This window comes from Leguminivora glycinivorella, chromosome 1 (assembly GCF_023078275.1).
Source record: "Leguminivora glycinivorella isolate SPB_JAAS2020 chromosome 1, LegGlyc_1.1, whole genome shotgun sequence".
NCBI classification, from domain to species: Eukaryota; Metazoa; Arthropoda; class Insecta; order Lepidoptera; family Tortricidae; genus Leguminivora; species Leguminivora glycinivorella.
In genome coordinates, this window is record NC_062971.1 from 19,099,762 (window position 1) to 19,118,368 (window position 18,607).

General features: G+C 39.5%; 1 protein-coding gene across 1 annotated transcript; it reads left to right on the plus strand.

Annotated features, from left to right (window-relative positions):
* Positions 1-11: 11 nt before the first annotated feature.
* On the plus strand, positions 12-18,466 carry LOC125225749 (cGMP-dependent 3',5'-cyclic phosphodiesterase-like). Its single transcript, XM_048129625.1, is given in 17 exon segments — positions 12-17; positions 532-648; positions 2,211-2,306; positions 4,333-4,466; positions 5,163-5,188; positions 5,191-5,267; positions 6,677-6,805; positions 7,067-7,218; positions 9,176-9,401; positions 11,240-11,394; positions 11,602-11,760; positions 11,844-11,932; positions 15,870-16,059; positions 16,335-16,476; positions 16,551-16,699; positions 16,777-16,873; positions 17,096-18,466. Coding segments are annotated over 17 exon segments (2,118 nt in total). The 3' UTR covers positions 17,270-18,466.
* Positions 18,467-18,607: the final 141 nt, after the last annotated feature.

The window sequence follows — 18,607 nt, forward strand, 5'->3', positions numbered from 1 at the left end:
ACTGATATGTCATGGCGGTAAAAATAAATAAAGTTGTGTTAGGTATTGTGTTATTATATTAATTTCATAGCATTTAACATGATGAGTTCCAAAAAACATGGTCGAATTCGAAATAGCGATCCCGGGAAAGCTCTAGACTTAATTATAAGTCTGGAAGACGACGCTTGTTCTCATTTGCAGACTAAAATAAATGCTTACGTATGTAAACATAATTATATTATATTTTATCGATAAATTTATAAGAAAACACTTCTAACTGCGGCGGCTTAAGGTCGGCCTTTATGCTTATTTGGCAAGAAGCACACTGGTATATAATTTGTAGGCCAGGTACAATAAAATTAATATCATACAGGATCGTCGTGTGATTCACACCTTTTCTTTGAAACTACAAAGCGACGGCAGGCAGTTGAGCGATACCCCAGACCCCTATCGCAGAAAATGCATCTCGGACCAGTCGGACCATGCTCAGTGTAGGGTTCCGTAGTTACCTAACTATACATGCATTGTTAATTTGTTATTTTCGATACAAAGCTCAGCGAGGAATGTGACTCGGAGCTGGTGTTTGTGGTGGTGGTGAACGGCGAGCGCGCGGAAGCCTACATCGAAGCGGTGGGGACGAAAGCGCTTGGAAAGAAAAATAAACTTGTGGTTAGTAGATACTTGTATTCCACTTATTTGGTATGTTTTAGGTACCTATGACAGACAGATAGGTTTATTTCGAAATCAAAGGGCCATAGGACCTCAAACATCGAAAATGTTAATTAACAAATTAATAAAACTGCAATCTAAGTGGCACACTATTAACAACTCTATCCCGCAAGGCAGCGTTTTAGGATGCTTGCTGTTCCTTATATATATCAACGATCTCCCTAAAATAACCGAACATAAATGTATCATATTTGCTGATGATATCACCCTTCTGTTTAAACATGACAATAACTCAAACAACTATACCCATATTAAAGAAACATTCTCAAATGTCACTGGCTGGTTACAAGATCACAACCTAATAATAAATACTACTAAGACAAGACTTATGCAATTCAGGCCCTATCAGAAAAAACCTACCGATTTAGCCCCGTTATTAAAAGATTTAAATATAAAAGAAGACACTGAAAACACCTTATTAGGGATAAATATTGACACTCATATCGACTGGAAAAAACACATTTCAAAAATAAAATCTAAGCTGTCCACCCTTTTATACGCTTTGAGCATTCTAAAGTCAAACACACATACAGAGTGCGCTCTGTCCGCATACCATTCTTACGCACAAGCCTGGTTACGTTATGGTATCATTCTATGGGGCCATGGCAGTGATGCCCACGATCTCCTTGTAGCCCAAAAAAAATGTGTCCGCATCCTAACCAATAAAAAACAAACTGACAGCTGCAAAAAACTTTTCACTAACCTTAAAATTTTAACTCTCCCATCTCTCTACATCTTCGAAATTTCAAACTTTGTCAGAAAGAACATACATTTATTTGAATTTTGTAAAAGTGCACGTCGTAATGATAAGCTCTCTCCCCCGGAACCAATTTTAGATATCTATAAAAACGGCCCATATTTCAGAGCGATACAGATTTATAATAAACTGCCAAATAATATTAGAAATATAAAAAACCTTAACTCATTCTCATCAAAATTAAAAACACTTTTAATATCAAAGGCATATTATTCCGTCCAAGAGTATATGGAGGACAAATGTTTATAACTAGATATACTTAAGATACTACTAATAACTATTATTTTCCTAACCTATGTGCTCTCTTGAGTATACCTAAATATTAGTAAGTATTCCTACTTACTGAATACAAAAATAGGCTAGGACAAAATAATTCGCTAATATGTAAACACTACTTTTAAGTATTTGTTTTGTTTTACGATAACTAGATATAAGACTGCTTTGCAATGCCCTCTCAGGGCGCCATGTCGCTCTATTTTAATGAAATGTAACAACTCTACGTGTACCATGGTTCGCAATAAAGATATTCTATTCTATTCTATTCTATTCTATAATTAACATTCTTAATACAATTACATGCTTATATTAGGTATCTTTTAATCTCCCCCACAGAGAAACTGTTAACAATAGTAGGTATTATAGAATTATAGGTTCATGATCTCCCCATTACTTAATAATAGTCACAAGTATTAGGTACCTGAACAAAATTTATAGCTGATAATTTTTACAGTGTTTTTTTTTTCAGGATTGCCAGAAGTTCATAAACGTTGCTAAACATTCGTATCAACAGACGATTTTATTCACTGATTTATATGATGACGTTCAAAAAATTGTATCACCTGTAAGTATCAATATTTGTGATATTTTCAATAAAAAAAAATCGAATGACGAAATTTTCTGGAATTTTTATACGAATAATCTGTTAGAGTGTTCTTGCCACAGAACACCCCACTAGAAGCCTAATGCAAGCGATATTGTTCGAGACGCAAATCACCAATCCTTGCGGGGTGAGGCGGGAGCGCACGGTGCTGCCATTGGTCGTTTCAAATAATGGCGCGCCTTTACGCTTAGCCGTAGGGATGGGAATGGGACATGTCTATTATAGACAATGGTACCGGTACGGTACCAGTACTGTGGTGAATTTGTTTTGCAACAAATTATAATATTATAGCAGTTTTTCTAACTTATTTATATTTCTTTAGTTATAAAGTATTATTTCTACAAGTAATGGTAAGAAATCGCAAGTTAGGCGTTTTTGCAAGCTTTTATTTAACTTGCAATGTTAGTATATTCGGGTGAAATCATGCGACTTTTAAAAGCAGATATTTTTAACCGATTGAGCTGAAATTTTGCACACATAATTACGAATTAATTTTGAACACATAAATCACGTGACGGTGCAATATTATGGTATCATGGAATTGGAGCTGATCTGCTGATGGACCAGAAACGTGGCGATAGATTAAATTTCATGTCTGATTATGATGTTGAGTTGTTGACCTCAATTCCAATAAGGCCTAGTTACCCTTCGGGTTGGAAGGTCAGATGGCAGTCGCTTTCATAAAACTAGTGCCTACGCCAAATCTTGGGATTAGTTTCCAAAGCGGACCCCAGGCTCCCATGAGCCGTGGCGAATGCCGATGCCGGGATAACGCAAGGAGGATAATGATTGTGATAGCACCTCAATAAAAATCATTCTAGTAACTAATAAGTAATAACTAAACTGTGCATTTTTACTTACGTTTACTAAGTTAAATTACCAACTAAATATTTTAAACTAATCAATCAACTAAATAACACTACAGACTCTACAGATTCTAGATAATTATTCACAATTACAAATCTGCTTTCTTTTATATTTCATAAAATGGTAGCACATGGTACGAACGGTAGTACGAAGCAACAGACATAAACTAACATGGCCCCATCCCTAGTCGTTTATGTGAAAGGGATAGCATATCGCATTGTAAACTAGGCAAAAAGGGATGGACGCGCCTCGGCGCCGCTCAGTACAATCATATTGACCAGTATAAATGAACTCCGCGGATAATAAACAATATTCAACAAAATAATTAATTTGACTTATCTGTGGAATGTTATTCCATCTTTTTTATATGTGGAAGTGTTAGAAGACTTGCCACACCACTTTATGCTGCAAGAGACCATTGTTTGCAACCAAATTTAATTATTTAAGATTTTTTCCCGAGCGGACACGAACACTGTTAGCGGGTCGTATACCTACTTGGGCGCTACTGATCGGTGATCGGTGTCGCACGCGTTCAAACTTTTATACACCTGATTTGTCGTATGCTTGGTGACCGCGAGTCGCCCTGTAAGGGGCCCCGTCTTGTTGTATTGGTCTGTGGTTCTTGCTTTAGTGAGAATTTTTGATAGATTTGATAATTTTCAAATTTAAACTAACAAATTTACTTGACCGTTTATAACGAAATATAGGTACTATACATGTATACCTAGGGACCAGCCACACTTAGGCGTCGCGTGTCTCGTGGCGCGCAACGGACGTCTCCGCTCCGCCACGCCGCCTGATTGTAATTAAAAAAACGTCTCCTCAGTACATTTTGTATAGGAAGGACGTAAGACGCGCCCCCAGGACGCGCGCCCAAATGTACTGTACTGAGGAGACGTTTTTTGAATTACATTCAGGCGGCGTGGCGCGGACGTCCATTCCGCACACCAGGACATGCGTCTCTTAAGTGTGGCCGGTCCCTTAAGTGGGAACGCTGCCTAACATGAACGTCGAGGTCCACTATTAGCTGTGGCTCACTTTCATTAGTAAAACCTTCTCAGGTCAGGTAATTCAAATATTTATACCTAAATAAAATTGAACGCCTCGTTTTGCCTGTCAGTACATAAGGGATGGCGGCAAAAAACACATCACTATGGTCCCGGTGCTAGGCAAGCCGTTTGCCATCGTCGTGTGCTTGGTCTCGCCGAAGGAGCAAGAAGAGCATGTCGTCACCTACGTCCACGAGTGTTTTCTGTAAGTTTCTGTATTTTTCTTTTTCGATATTAAAATCTCTGACAACTAGTAAGTAATCAGAAAAAAGAGCTTTTATAAGTTTCTAATGGGTTGGCAACGCGCATGTGACACTCCTTGAGTTGCAAGCGTCCATAGGTTACGATGACCGTTTTCCATCGGGCGGACCGTATGCTTGTTTGCCACGGACGTAGTAAAAAAATAACGCCAAGAATGCCGCCACATATGCCACTGATCACATTGTACGTACATATAATTTATAATAACCACAAAATTAAAATTTTGAAAAAACCCCCGACTGCGACATAGTAGATCGATTTTCATGAAACATGGCTAAGAACACTCCCGACTAACTCAGCTTTCAGACAAAAAAAAACTAAATCTAAATCGGTTTATCCGTTCGGGAGCTACGATGCCACAGACAGACAGACAAACAGACAGACAGACAGACGGACAGACAGACAGACAGACAGACAGACACGTCAAACTTATAACACCCCTTCGTTTTTGCGTCGGGGGTTAAGAAGTCATAAAGTCATAAACGTAGATATTTGAAAGAGAACGCGGTAGACCGTGAACTATGGAAAATATGGTAATCCCTTCTGAGAACACCGTCATCATGCGCATGAGTGATAATGGTTGTTCTTTTTTTTTGTCGTAAAAAGGTAGGTACTTTAATAATTTATTTTATGTTCCCAGGCTATGCTGGCCAACTGTAAAGAAGAGCATTCTTTAGAACATGAAAAGTCTGTGAAATATAAGTGCCAGCAGCTGCTTCGCGTCGCTAAACGATTGTTCACTCAAGTAACTACAATTTTAAAATTTTATTTAGGTTTATTGTATGACCATAGAGAAATAAGTACCTAAGGGAAGAGTTGTAACTCTATACATCAGTAAATGCAAGTTATTTGTATAGGCATAATTATAGTGACATCTAGCGACAATCACACGTCAATCACACGTCAAATAGCGTGAATTAATCAGTACCACTACTCGATACTAGGTGTCAGCAGTCTCGTCTGCCAAAAAAATAATATTAGAACAGTTTACAACTTATATTACAAGCAGAAGGAATTGAAAACAGAATACTGATTATTAATACTATTGTAATATTACCTAAAAATTGGTGAGCATTAGACTCTTCGTTCGTTGCGACATCTATTGACAAGTAGCAGTAGTGATAATTTACGCTAGTTGACGCGTGATTGACGCGTGATTGTAGCTAGATGTCATTATAACTATAAGTCAACAAGGTTTATTTCTCTAGGAAGACATAGATAAAAATAACCTCTGTTGACTTATAGAAATAAGTCCTTTTGAAAAGACACTCCTCAACTATGCCTATACAAATAACTCGCATTTTCTGATGTAGGTGTGGAGTTACAACTCTTCCCTTACTTATTCCTCTAATGTTGTATGACAGTTATTACACCAACCTCTATTAGATATACCTGATATACCTAATACACATACATAGGTATAGCAAGAATAATTTACACCATGCAAAATGTTTGCGCGAAAGGTTAATCAGAATCATATGTATGTCGAGATTATCGAGGTGTCTTTATACTTATAGTGAACGTAAACATAAGCTAAGGGCCAGTTGCATTAACCACTTTTGAAAGACACATCATCGTCGTCACGCAGCAGACGTCTATGGAACTTCCCATACAATAATATTTAACGAACGCTTTAACGATGAAAGACGGTTTGATGCAACCGGCCCTAACTCCAATAATACAGGGTGTCCCAGAAGTGCCACGCCACAGTGACACCGGAGGTAGGGCAGCTCAAGAGTACCCTAACCAACCTAACATGACCTCAGTAAAATGTTCACCATTTCAGAGTAATTTTCAAAATGAGTTTTTTTTTAGAATCTACTTCCGTCTAATTATTCAAATCTAATGATTTTTTTAGCATTTATCATGAATTACTGACTAAATAAGACCTGGCTTCTAAATTAACTATTCATGATTTGATGCACACCAAAAAGGAACGTTTAAGGAATTAAAATTGGATGCTAGAACTAAAAATGTTAGACGAAAGGCGATTCTAAAAAGACAATCTTAGTTTGGAAATTACTCGAAAACGGTGAACATTTTACTGAAGTCATGTTAGGTTGGTTAGGGTCCTCTTGAGCTGCCCTACCTCTGGTGTCATTGTGGCTTGGTACTTCTGGGACACCCTGTATATAAAGTGTAACTGTTGGAAAGGTGGCGTCGCTGCACTCGCTGGTGAGACTGGCCACGGACCAGGGTAAGCGCGTGGTGGACGCGGAACTTTGTGCCCTGATGATCCTCGACCTGGACCGCATGGAGCTCGTTGAGACCTGCTACACAAAGGTCAGCTCACAGCCTTGATTAAATCCTATTACAAATAAAAAAATATTCTGTTGATTGATTGATTTCTGATGCTCGTTACCATATTTCATAGGTAAATAGGTAGGTATAGGTAATTAGGTATCTACCAGTGGCGTAGCGTCAATAATACTCTATTCCCCGGGTTCCCTAAATTTCTCCAGTATCTATAGAAGTCCATGAAAAATGGATCCCGAAAACCCCTCCATCTACATACGAATTTACCTATGAACACATTTCTCATAGGGTACCGACGAAACGTTCGAACGACGATTTCCAATGGACCGCGGGATCGCGGGGCAAGTGATCAAAACCGGCACCATTGTGAACGCTAGGAACGCTACACAACACCCAGCTTACGACCCTGATGTCGACAGTCGCCCAGGGATTGACGTAAAGTGCGCTCTCCTTTTTTATACAAAAGTCCGTGGATTTTTTAAAGATGCAGTAACCCCACATAATAGAACATTGTGCAACAAGGGAGGTAAGGGGGTCATTAAATACTAGTGTCCTGATATATTCACGACAGCCGCAGGCTGGAGTGAATATAGACACGAGTAGGTATTTAATATTCTTACCTCCTGAGTTACACACAATGTTTTTCATCACATTTGAGAGAAAAATACAAAAAAAAAGTCATAAGGCAAAACCTTCAACGCAACGACGCCGACGGCGCAAAGACCATTAGTGTATCTTCATCTATATCAGATTATTCATATTAAATCCATTGTTTTTGAAAACAAACACGATAATCCTGCATATAAATTAAATGCAATGTTCAAAAAAGCATGTAAATCATATAATTGAACTAAATTTTTATTTATTTTTCATTTATTCATTAATTTTGATCTGTTGTACTCTCCGTTGCTAGGCAACGGTGGGCGCCTCGCGCTGGCACGCGGTCAAGCGCGAGTCGAGAACATATTGTCAGATTGTCAATTATAACGATTTATCTGAGTTAAATTTACGAAATAAATGCAAAACACCCTGAAATAATTGTAAAACATAAATAAAATGCATTTTTCATACCGTAAATATATTTTTCAGTACAGATGGTCGTTTTTTTACGCACTAGTTCGAGAAGTGGTTCATTATATGCCAGGTCGAAATTTCGGAGGCTCATCTGTACTGAAAAACGTCGTACGATACACGTGCGAAAAGGAAATTCGTAACTCGTGTCGATTTAAAACACTCCCTTCGGTCGTGTTTTAATTTATCGCCACTCGTTACGAACTTCCTTTTTTACGCACTTGTATCGTAATGTACTATTGTATAGCTTAATAGTTGCTTAATAGTCAAATTTTGGTTGTGGAATAAAAATCCTTGGCAGATTGAAACATCCCTTGCCTGAAGTATTGTATGGATTGTATTAATTTTTAAAACTAATTCCATTATTCCCTTGGGAATAGAATAGTACATTATGCTTCAGTACACGTAGACGCAATGATACCTTTAAACAGCAAATGTGATGAAAAACATCTAATCTCATGCTTGAATCAGGCACTTCCGGTATATTTTGGTAACAAACCAATTACCTACCTACCTAACTTGAAGGTGAACCCTTATTAAATAAAACTATACCTAAAGCTTTACTACAGTAGTATATTATATCATTTATATCTAGTGATTTGTAACTCATGTCAAAGACTCCTAGCTTGGCTAGGTATAGGATATATCAGGGAGTTAAAGTACATTCCATGAGTATTCAACGCCAAACCAGCACGGTAACTAATGTAAAACGGTAAGCCACTCCATAATCTTATACTATTAAACGAGCAATTCTTGTATATTTATTTATTTATTTATTTATTTATTTATTTATATATACCGACGATCTCGGAAACCGCTCTAACGATTTCGCTGAAATTTGTTTTGTGGGGGTTTTCGGGGGTGAAAACTCGATCTAGCGTAGCCTTAGATCCCGGAAAACGCGAATTTTCGAGTTTTCATGAGTTTTTCTTTCGCATTTGTAAACGTAAAATATGGTCCTTAATTTCGCCGCGCGCGCATCGATTCCGCTTAGCTCAGTCGCACGAGGTCGGTCTAATGTACGCAGATAGATCGTAGGTGTCAGGGTTTCGAATCCCGGCCAGAAATGAGGTTTTTGTTTTTTGTCTTTTTTTTTGTTTTTGTATTTATAAGAGTTTTTTTTTATCTAAAGACGTGATATATTAAAATAGAACCGAGCGAAGCTCGGTCGCCCAGATATTGATAATGAAATTGCATTATGCCAATATTAAGAAAAAGTAGTTACCTAATCTAGTTAACCAAACCAGTAGGTAAAGAATTGATGTTAAAAATCATGCACATCAGGCTTGGTCTGCCGTAACTTTCACTTAATTGTTTCATTTTTAGAACCAGTCTGACTTTCCCGATTCGTGAGCAGCAAGGGATCATCGGAGTGGGTATACTAATCAACAAGATAGGCGACCCGTTCTTCGACTCGATGGACGAGGAGATGGCGCTTTCGTTCAGCGTGTACTGCGGTGTCTGCATTTTGCACTCGGTGGTGTACCAGAAAATACAGGAGGCCAGCATCAGGAATATCCGGGGTCATGAACTAAACATGTACCATATTGAGGTAAGGAAAAACATACTGTATCTAACTCGTACATACTTGAAATAATATCCCCGAAGTAACTGCTGTTACGGCCTCTTAAGTATAGGGCAGAGTTTTAGATGTACTTAGATCCAAAAGGGTTTACCTATTTCCAACGAGTTTCCTGAGGGTTAAACTCTGGTCATAGGGAATTGTAGGTGCTTGCTTGGGTACGTATCACAATGTCTAAAATTAAAAAACCTAACGTTAAATGACCTACGTTCAAAATACCTAAAATCAAAATACCTAATGATTTTAAATACCTAAGCAAGTTACACCTACGCACGAATTACCGAAATTTAAAATACCTATTGGACTAAATACCTAATGTTTGAAATACCAAAAACTATGTCACCTAAATTTTATACACCAACATTTGAAATACCCTATGGTCAAAATACCTAAAATGATTAACTGGTCAAAATACCGAAGTAGTAGTGTAGGTTCCGCGAGCGTAAAAAAGGGTATATTGAAGTATTAATTTTAAGAATAGTATAGTTACACATAATTTATCTAGGCATATTTTTGTTTGTTCGAATATATGTTGTGCATAAAGGTTTTTCGTCGAATGGTTTTTATGCATAGCATTGTTTAGTCGAAATTTATCACGCAGAATTTTTATCATAGCTAATTAAATACTACTATATTGATGTTGCAGTTATAAAACCTACCCTAACCTAACCGACATTCGTGCATTCTTAACAAAATATTGTATTTATTGAGGTCGCAGTTCTAACCTAACCTAACCAACTCTCCTGACTGCATTTAGTATGGGTGGTTATTCTGATTTTAAGAAATATGCCAAATACAATTAAGCAAGTCAATGTTATTCATAAAAAACGATCGGCGTAAAAAGTATTATGCGAACTTATTTTCGGACAAAGTAATATTAGTATTATTTTAGATTATGTCAAATAATTTTTCTGACAAATTAACATTCCTCGAAAATAGATTATGCGAAGTTTGTTATGCGAAAATCGTTTCGGACAATTAAAGGTATGCCAAATAGAGGGAGCCCGATTGGTTTAAATCCTATATTAGAGTAGGTTTAGGTTAGGTTAGAACTCGGCCTTTACACAACAACTAACGGCTTTTAAAGTAGGTTTAGGTTAGGTTGAAACTGTGACCACGCGCAAAAACAAACGGTTTATAGATTAGGTTTAGGTTAGGTTAGTACTGTGACCACACACAAAAACAAACAGTTTACAGAGTAGGTTTAGGTTAGGTTAGAACTGCGATCACTCAGAAAAGAACGGCTTACAGAGTAGGTTTAGGTTAGGTTAGAATTTCGACCCTTCACATCAACGCACGACCTTTAAAATAGGTTTAGGTTAGGTTAGAAGAAGGTTAGGTTAGTTGTGACCAAACATAAAAACAAAAATAAAGTTAGAAAAATTGAAATAAAATTCTTTATTCTTCAATTTAGGCATTAACATAATGCTCTTCGGATTTAATCATTAGGTTTTTGCTTTTCGGATTTAATCATTAGGTATTTCGATTTTAGGTATTTTGAACGTAGGTCATTTAACGTTAGTTTTTTTTAATTTTAGGTATTTTGAACGTAGGTCATTGAACGTTAGTTTTTTATTTTAGTCATTATAATATGCACCTTTTTAAACTTTAGGTATTTTGAATTTCGGTCGAAACACCATTATGTATTTTGATTTTAGGTATTTTGAACGTAGGTCATTTAACGTTAGGTTTTTTAACTATAGACATTGTGATACGTACCCGCTTGCTTTTGTATGCTGCTGTCGTTACTCGCATATAACCTTTATCCTTTCGTACAAAATATTTTTAACTTTACATAAACTCAACAGGTGAGCGACTCAGAAATGTCAAAAGTGCTAGATTGCAAGGGATTCCACAACATTCCAGAGTTCTCATCACTGCATTTCAACACGCGAGGTCTGCCTCTAAGGGAGCTTCCGTGCTTGGTCGTCAAGATGTTCAGTGATTTGGGATTTATACGAAAGTAATTATGAATGCAATATCTTTCTAGTAGTTATCATCTTACTTAAACTGTATTGCTTTGCTTCATATCTGTGGTATCGCATTTACGTAAACGAGACACTTATTTTGGCTCCTATATATGTTCATCGAAAATTAATTATTTCGCCCTTGGCCGGCACACAGTAGATGCAATGCATACCTACCGTTGAAATCTAAACATATCTTTTAGGTTCAACATGAAGCAATCAAAGCTAGTGCGGTTCGTGCTTCTAGTAAGGAAGAGTTACCGGGACGTGCCATACCACAATTGGTACCATGCCTTCAGCGTAGCTCAGTGGGCCTACGCTGCGCTGCTAAACTTTCAGTTGGTGAAGCGAGGATACTTTAGGTACGTTGAAACAAATCTGATAAACGATTCGTCTTTTAAAAAGTACCAGTGTTGAATTTAATAAATAATCTGGTCTTTATCAGCGACCTGCAAGCATTGATGTACCTGATAGCGTGTCTAGTTCATGATCTGGACCACCGTGGAACTGCTAGTGGTTTTCAAGTGAACGGAGGTAAAATTGTTTTTACATAAATATAATTATACTTTAGTTTCATTTATTCTCAGTATTTATTTTCATTTCGATCTATTATCACAATGTCAGGCTTATTGGCTACAATAGTCCTGTCAGTGATAATAGATCGATCCCAATAGAGCGTGGCACGACCATTTTCAAGAACTGGCGCAGGCAAGTACTTGTAGTACGGTACTTCGCGGTCCACAAGGCCGTATTGAAGAGCAAGTTGCTGGTGAATAATCCTGGCTACGAAATTATGTCTGTGCAAGTACCTACTCGCCGTTAGCAAGATGAGAACAACCGGAAATGATATGCCTGAGTGACTCTCCGGGACGGCGGCATGCCCGACAAATGTCGACCGTACCGTCCTTCAGGATATATTTCCGGTAGTTGTTCGTCATCATAACTTCGTCCGCAATTGCACAGGCAAAACCCTCGGTTTCTCCGAAGAGGTCCCCGAATCGTAACCAGTTCACCGATGCGAGCAGGTCTACATCGGGTCCCGTGAGGGCCTTGTAGAACCGCCCGTGTAGCTGCTTGCTCTCCCATACCGCCTTGCGGTCCGCAGTACTTAGTACCACAGGTTTGCGCCAGTTCTCTTTCGCCAAGGAGAGCGGCGTGAGGTTTCCGTCAACTGCCACCACATCACGATGCATCCCACACTCGTTGTTAAGGAAGTAATTCCTGAGATTGTACACCTCACGGTTGTGGAGATCTTTGGCGTTTAGGAAGCCTCGACCTCCGCACTTCCGTGGGATGTACAATCTCATAACAGACGAGCGCGGGTGTAACATACGATGTGTGGTAAGCAGTGAACGGACCCTCCGATCCAGGGCGTCCAGCTCAGTCTGGGTCCACCGTAGTATGCCAAAGGAGTATGTGAGTAGAGGCATTACCCAGGCGTTAAAGGCGCGCACTTTGTTGCCTCCTGACAAAAGACTGTTAAGGACTTTTGTGAGCCGACTGAAAAAGCGCTCCTTTACCGACCGTCTAATGCCAACATCCTCAATACCCAACGACTGTGACATACCAAGGTACTTATAGGTTTCTGATTCAGAGATAGATCTGAACGACATCGTCTCAGAAAGTTGTAAATTTTCTGAATTTACAACCTCCCCCCGCTGTACATGCATGACCGCACACTTATCGACACCAAACTCCATTCTGATGGCGGTACTGAAAACTTCTGTGGTTTTCAATAGCACCATCAGGTCTTGGGTGTTCGGTGCAAATAGTTTGAGATCGTCCATGTACAGAAGGTGAGAGATGACTTCACCCTCTCTCCGAAGCCGGCAACCTAGCCCAGAATCCTTCAGCAGCGTGCTGAGGGGATTCAGAGCTAGGCAGAACCATAATGGACTCAAACTGTCACCCTGGAATATTCCTCGCTCAATCCTTATGAAGTCCTGCGGGCCAGGGGGGCCTCCTGGTTGACGAAGGACTGTGATCCACTGCCTCATACATGCAGCCAGGAAGGATATTAAAGCTGCATCAAGTTTATACAGCTCCAATACCCTTCTCAGCCATGAATGAGGCACCGAATCATAGGCCTTCTTATAGTCAATCCAAGCGGCCGAGATGGCTCCCTTGTTCCGCCGAACTTGTTGGCAGATGGTCATGTCTATGAGGAGGAGCTCTTTAGTACCACGGGACCCAACCCTACATCCATTTTGAGCGGGAGCCAGAATGTTGTTAGCGACAATATGCGCGTTAATTTTTGCTCTCAAAATGGATGTAAGGAGCTTGTAAAGTGTAGGCAAGCACGTAATGGGTCTGTAGTTTTTTGCTTCCGTGGTACTACCGGACTTATAGAGCAGGAAAGTAACACCAGTTGTTAGGGAAGGTGGGAGAGAACCAAGATCGAGGGCTTGTTGAAATTGCGTTGCCAAACGCGAGTGCGAGCATCGAAACCATTTTAGCCAGAAGTTGTGCAATCCGTCCGGTCCAGGACTTTTCCAGTTCTGGGTCGTACGGGTAGCACAACTTACGTCGTCGGGGCTGATGGTGATAGCCCCCATAGGTTCGATGTTCTCGCACTCGCGTTCGACAACGGTCATCCACTCACTCTCCGTGTGTTCGACGGGCACCGACCAGATGCTACGCCAGAAATCAGACATGGCAGTAGCATCCGGCAGCTGCACGTCAGACACACGAGGGTCGGTTTCCTCCCACCTTCGGTATACTTTCCTTTGGTCGCTTTGAAAAAGACGATTCTGCTGGAATCGGTCTACACGCTTTCTGTAGCGGCGAATACGGCTTGCCCATGCATAGACTTTCTGCTTCAGGAAGTCGATGCGCTCTGTGACATTGGCCAAATAGTCGCGGGGCCTGATGTCCGTCCCCGCGAATGCCTGGTTCACAAAACGCATTACTCGAGGGCGATTATTACCCCTCTGAAGCAGATCAGCTTTGCAATGAGAGTCCTAAACGAGTTGATACGACGCTCGATCCGTACTTGCCATGCAGGGACACCTCCGGCGGTCCTAGTTGCACGGTCAGCGTCCGGAAACTTGACTCGAGCAACACGACACGCCGCGATGGCTCCGCAGTACATGATCGAGTGTGTATCATCTAGATCTTTACTAGTCCGTATAAATGGCTCTAGTAAAGCGTTTAAGGCTCCCATTAACGCTAGATTGCGTCTATTCATAGGCAGACGTGGTAATCGTGGCCTAGGATTGTTTGTGGAGCGATACTGCGTAATCGCCTCTTCCAAAGACCTCCTCAGTTGCTCATTAGCAGGCTCACTCACGCTCTGACTCGCGAAGTCCCCGCCGTCGTTACCGGAATCAACCCGCGGCGCATCCGGTGCCAGGTCGGGTTCGGGCACCGGGTCCGGCGACATGGCGGGCAAATTCCGCCCCGAGGCGGGGTCCGCGCGAGCAGCGAGAGCCTCCTGGCGAAGCCGATCAAGTGTGGCGTCATCCAACCGCCTTGACCGCTGAATGACGCGCACCTGATCCGATAGTCGCTGCTCCGATACGGTGGTGGTGGGTTCAAGCGTCTGAAACAGAAGCAGCATTCTTGGACGATACGCTGACAGCCTAGTTCCCCCTCTGTAGCCGCTGATTGTCCGCGTGCTTTACTTCTCGTAATCATTCCGTGATATTTGTCTTGTATTCTTTTTGGTGAAATATACCCATTTCATTTATCATTCGTATTTATTTATCATTATCTCTTATTTCTCTATTATACAACGTGTTTCCGGTATCACTCAAAACCTCAGACACCCCAACTGATTTTTATTTTTTTAAACTCATCTAGAGTATTCATCTTTTAATCTGATGGTTACTTTTTTTTAAATTGAATTTTTAATTTTCTGTACAGCTCTACTTGACTTTTAGCTCTACACTCAATAAAATAATTGCTAACTACCATCATAAACCATAAAACTATTTATTTGTGTACGTTACTGCAACGACATAAGGTTTATCAATAGACAGCTAAGATGTCACTGTAAAACACTTTAAAGCTTTGTCACAGTAAACTTCCAATTGGACAGGTAATCGCAGTAAGCTAATTTAAACCCAATATTCAAAATGACAAGGTTGTAATTAGGTACGAGTTCAATTTCTTATGACTTATGATAAACATTAAGATTAAACTGACAAACAACGTCAAACTCGTAGCGGAAAAAATAATCGTCCAAGTAACCAGCCAGTATTAATACCGCCAAATACTGAAAAAGGTAAACAACCTCTAGCAATGCGATATACATAATGTTGTATTACGAATACAATAGAATAGGCACATAAAAAATAATTAATAATACTAATTTAAATAAAAATATTACCCCCGTCAAGATATATCTCAATCGATTCTACTCTCGATTCTCTGGACAAACGGTTTTCAGGTTTTTAGTGTTAAGTGAAACACGGTGTATATAATCGGTAGTCAAGTTGCTCTTTAACACTTGCTACGTTATTTTGAACAGAAACTGCCTTAGCTGCTCTATATTGTAGCGAGGGAAGTGTGATGGAGAGACACCACCTCGGGCAGGCTGTGAGCATCCTCAACACGGAGGGCTGCGACATCCTCGAGCCTCTGCCGAGGCGCGACTACGACCGCGCGCTGCTACTGCTGCGCGATTTCATCCTGGCAACCGACTTGAACAATTACTACAAGTCAGTTACTCTGTATTATAGTCCCTGATACAGCTCAGTCTACTCTTCACACGAATAGGTATAATGGAGAAACCACCTCGGGTAGGCTGTCCGTTCTGGCAACCTATTTGAACTCGACTTTTGATTTCTAATTCTGGTTAATGTTTGTCGCCACTCACTTCATTACAAGTGAGTCTTCGTACCTATAGGTGACATGATGACTTCGTTTTTAGAAATTACGATGATGATTTTGTTAGCTTCTGGTTCACAAGACATAATACTTATTCCTTTCCCAGAAAAGTAAGCGAATACAAGATGGTAACGTGCGACTACCTCATCGGCAACCAAATCCACATCGCCGCTCTGCAGGCTCTGATGATGAACGCGGCGGATTTCAGCGACCAGATAAAGGACTGGGGCTCCGTTAAGAAAACTGCCGTTAGTCTTTCTGTCAGCTATTTGTGTAGAATGTTGTGGAAGCCAAGACAATGAAAAAAACATGTAAATTTCAGGCAGAGGCGTTCACAGAGTTCTTCAACCAAGATGAATCAGATAAGAGCCGTGGGGATGCGCCTCCAGCTTTCCTGGATCCAAAAAACAAAATTATTATCCCTGAACTAGAGATAAAGTTTGTCACTGACACTATTATTCCCATTTATGAGTAAGTTTTTTTAGCTTTGTTACGCATGTCGCATTTAATATGCTTTAGGTTTATTTTGATTAATCTATATGTTCTAGTATGATTGCAAAAATCTTTCCCGCCATAGCGCCCGCCAAAGAGATTCTTGAAAGCTACTTGGTCCTTTGGGATGGATCGAAAGATATATTTGTTGAGGTAAGTTATATCACATTTACCCCCTGTTACTTCATAATTGGACTGTCCCTAAATATATAGGTAGAGTAGCTATAATTTAGTTTCTGATTTAGGCATGTACCTATCGTATCGTATTCCGATCCATTGAAAGGGAAACTGACATTTTTACCACATTTTGTTCCTATAAGGGAACTAAGTGTACCTCTGGTAAAATACTCTTAGGTCATTGACGAAATGTTTTAGGTAACCCCAATTCTTGCGGGTCTATCAGTTCTACTGAGCCCAGAACTCGACCAGCTGATCCAAGACGCGTTGAACGAGCGCGAGAGACTGCGGCTGGAGGCCGAGGCGTTGGCGGCCGAGGAGGCGGCGGCGGCGGCGGCCGCGGCTGCAGCCGCCGCGGCGGAGGAGGATTAGTATTGACATTATACTAGATAACTTTTACCAGCGTAGTACCTATTCTAAATTATGTAACACATAGCTGGAGCTGGACATTCTAATATAGTATTTTTTTAATGTATTACCTACTCAGAGATACAATCTGTAGGCACTGATGAATCTTCACGCCTAGACGAGAAGATGTACTTACTTTACTGAACCGATTTGAATCACAAATGCGCGACTTTTTAGAGTTTTTAGCCTACGATCTATCTACGATACACATGTCTGTAGCTTGCATAACTAATAGCTTGCCAGCGGAATTTCAAAATACCAGTCCATTTGCCAGTATCTTTATACGCGGGCATGGCATGGCCGTATGGCAGGCCTTTTATTTACTGAGTTTACAAAACTGTTCTAGTAACAATAAAATTATGATACGAATAAAAAGCTTTTGCTGTGTATAATCATTAGTTTTATTTGTAAGTAATAGGTACATATTATAAATATTTAATCACTATAAGTCGAGTAGTTAGAAGATAAAAATTAATTGTGATGAGGATTTAGCAACGTTAGGCACTTATTTACCTTTGGTAGATTTTATAAAATATTACAATGATTACTTCACCTACTCGTACATAAAATGAAATTTAAAAAGACTAAAATAATTATTAATAAAATTCGTAATCAAATGCAAGTATTGTGTGGCCAGCAAAAATAAATCTATTATCATCTCTAAAATCCACAGAAAAAGTATCATCAGTAACTTTTCACTAATTTTCGAATCACATCGTAGGCAATTCAGCAAGTACCTACTTCTATACCAGTATATCATCACATATTTGTATTTTATGGTGTAAATTAAACACGAAAGCAAGAAATTATCCACTGTGAACATGATTAAATAATTAAGTTATAACGTAATAAGCGTTCAGAGTTACATGCCAGTGTCTTTTACTTTAATCACAATACAATAATACAGGAATGTTAAAACATAAAAGCATAAAAAGGCATGTAGAGGTAAAATATGATTAATTATTTTGTAATATTAAGTTAATTACACCTACCTATTTTGTAATATTAAGTTAATTACCTTAACACTGGAATTATAGCATAGGTAACCTAGGTTTGGTGCAGTTGTTTAATAAACGTTTCTTTCATAAGCCCACTAACTCGCGTAAGTACCTTGTAATAAGTCATTTGTTACCTACTATAGTTAAGTAAATTTATAACATAATGTTCTTGTGAATTGACCTGTTTAATAAACTTTTTAAGTTAACTATAATGTTCGCATGTTTAATAAACTTTTTTGTTAACTACTCACGATGTTGGCTAATTTAAATAAGTATCTAACGAAATCATTTCTACAGGCAAGTC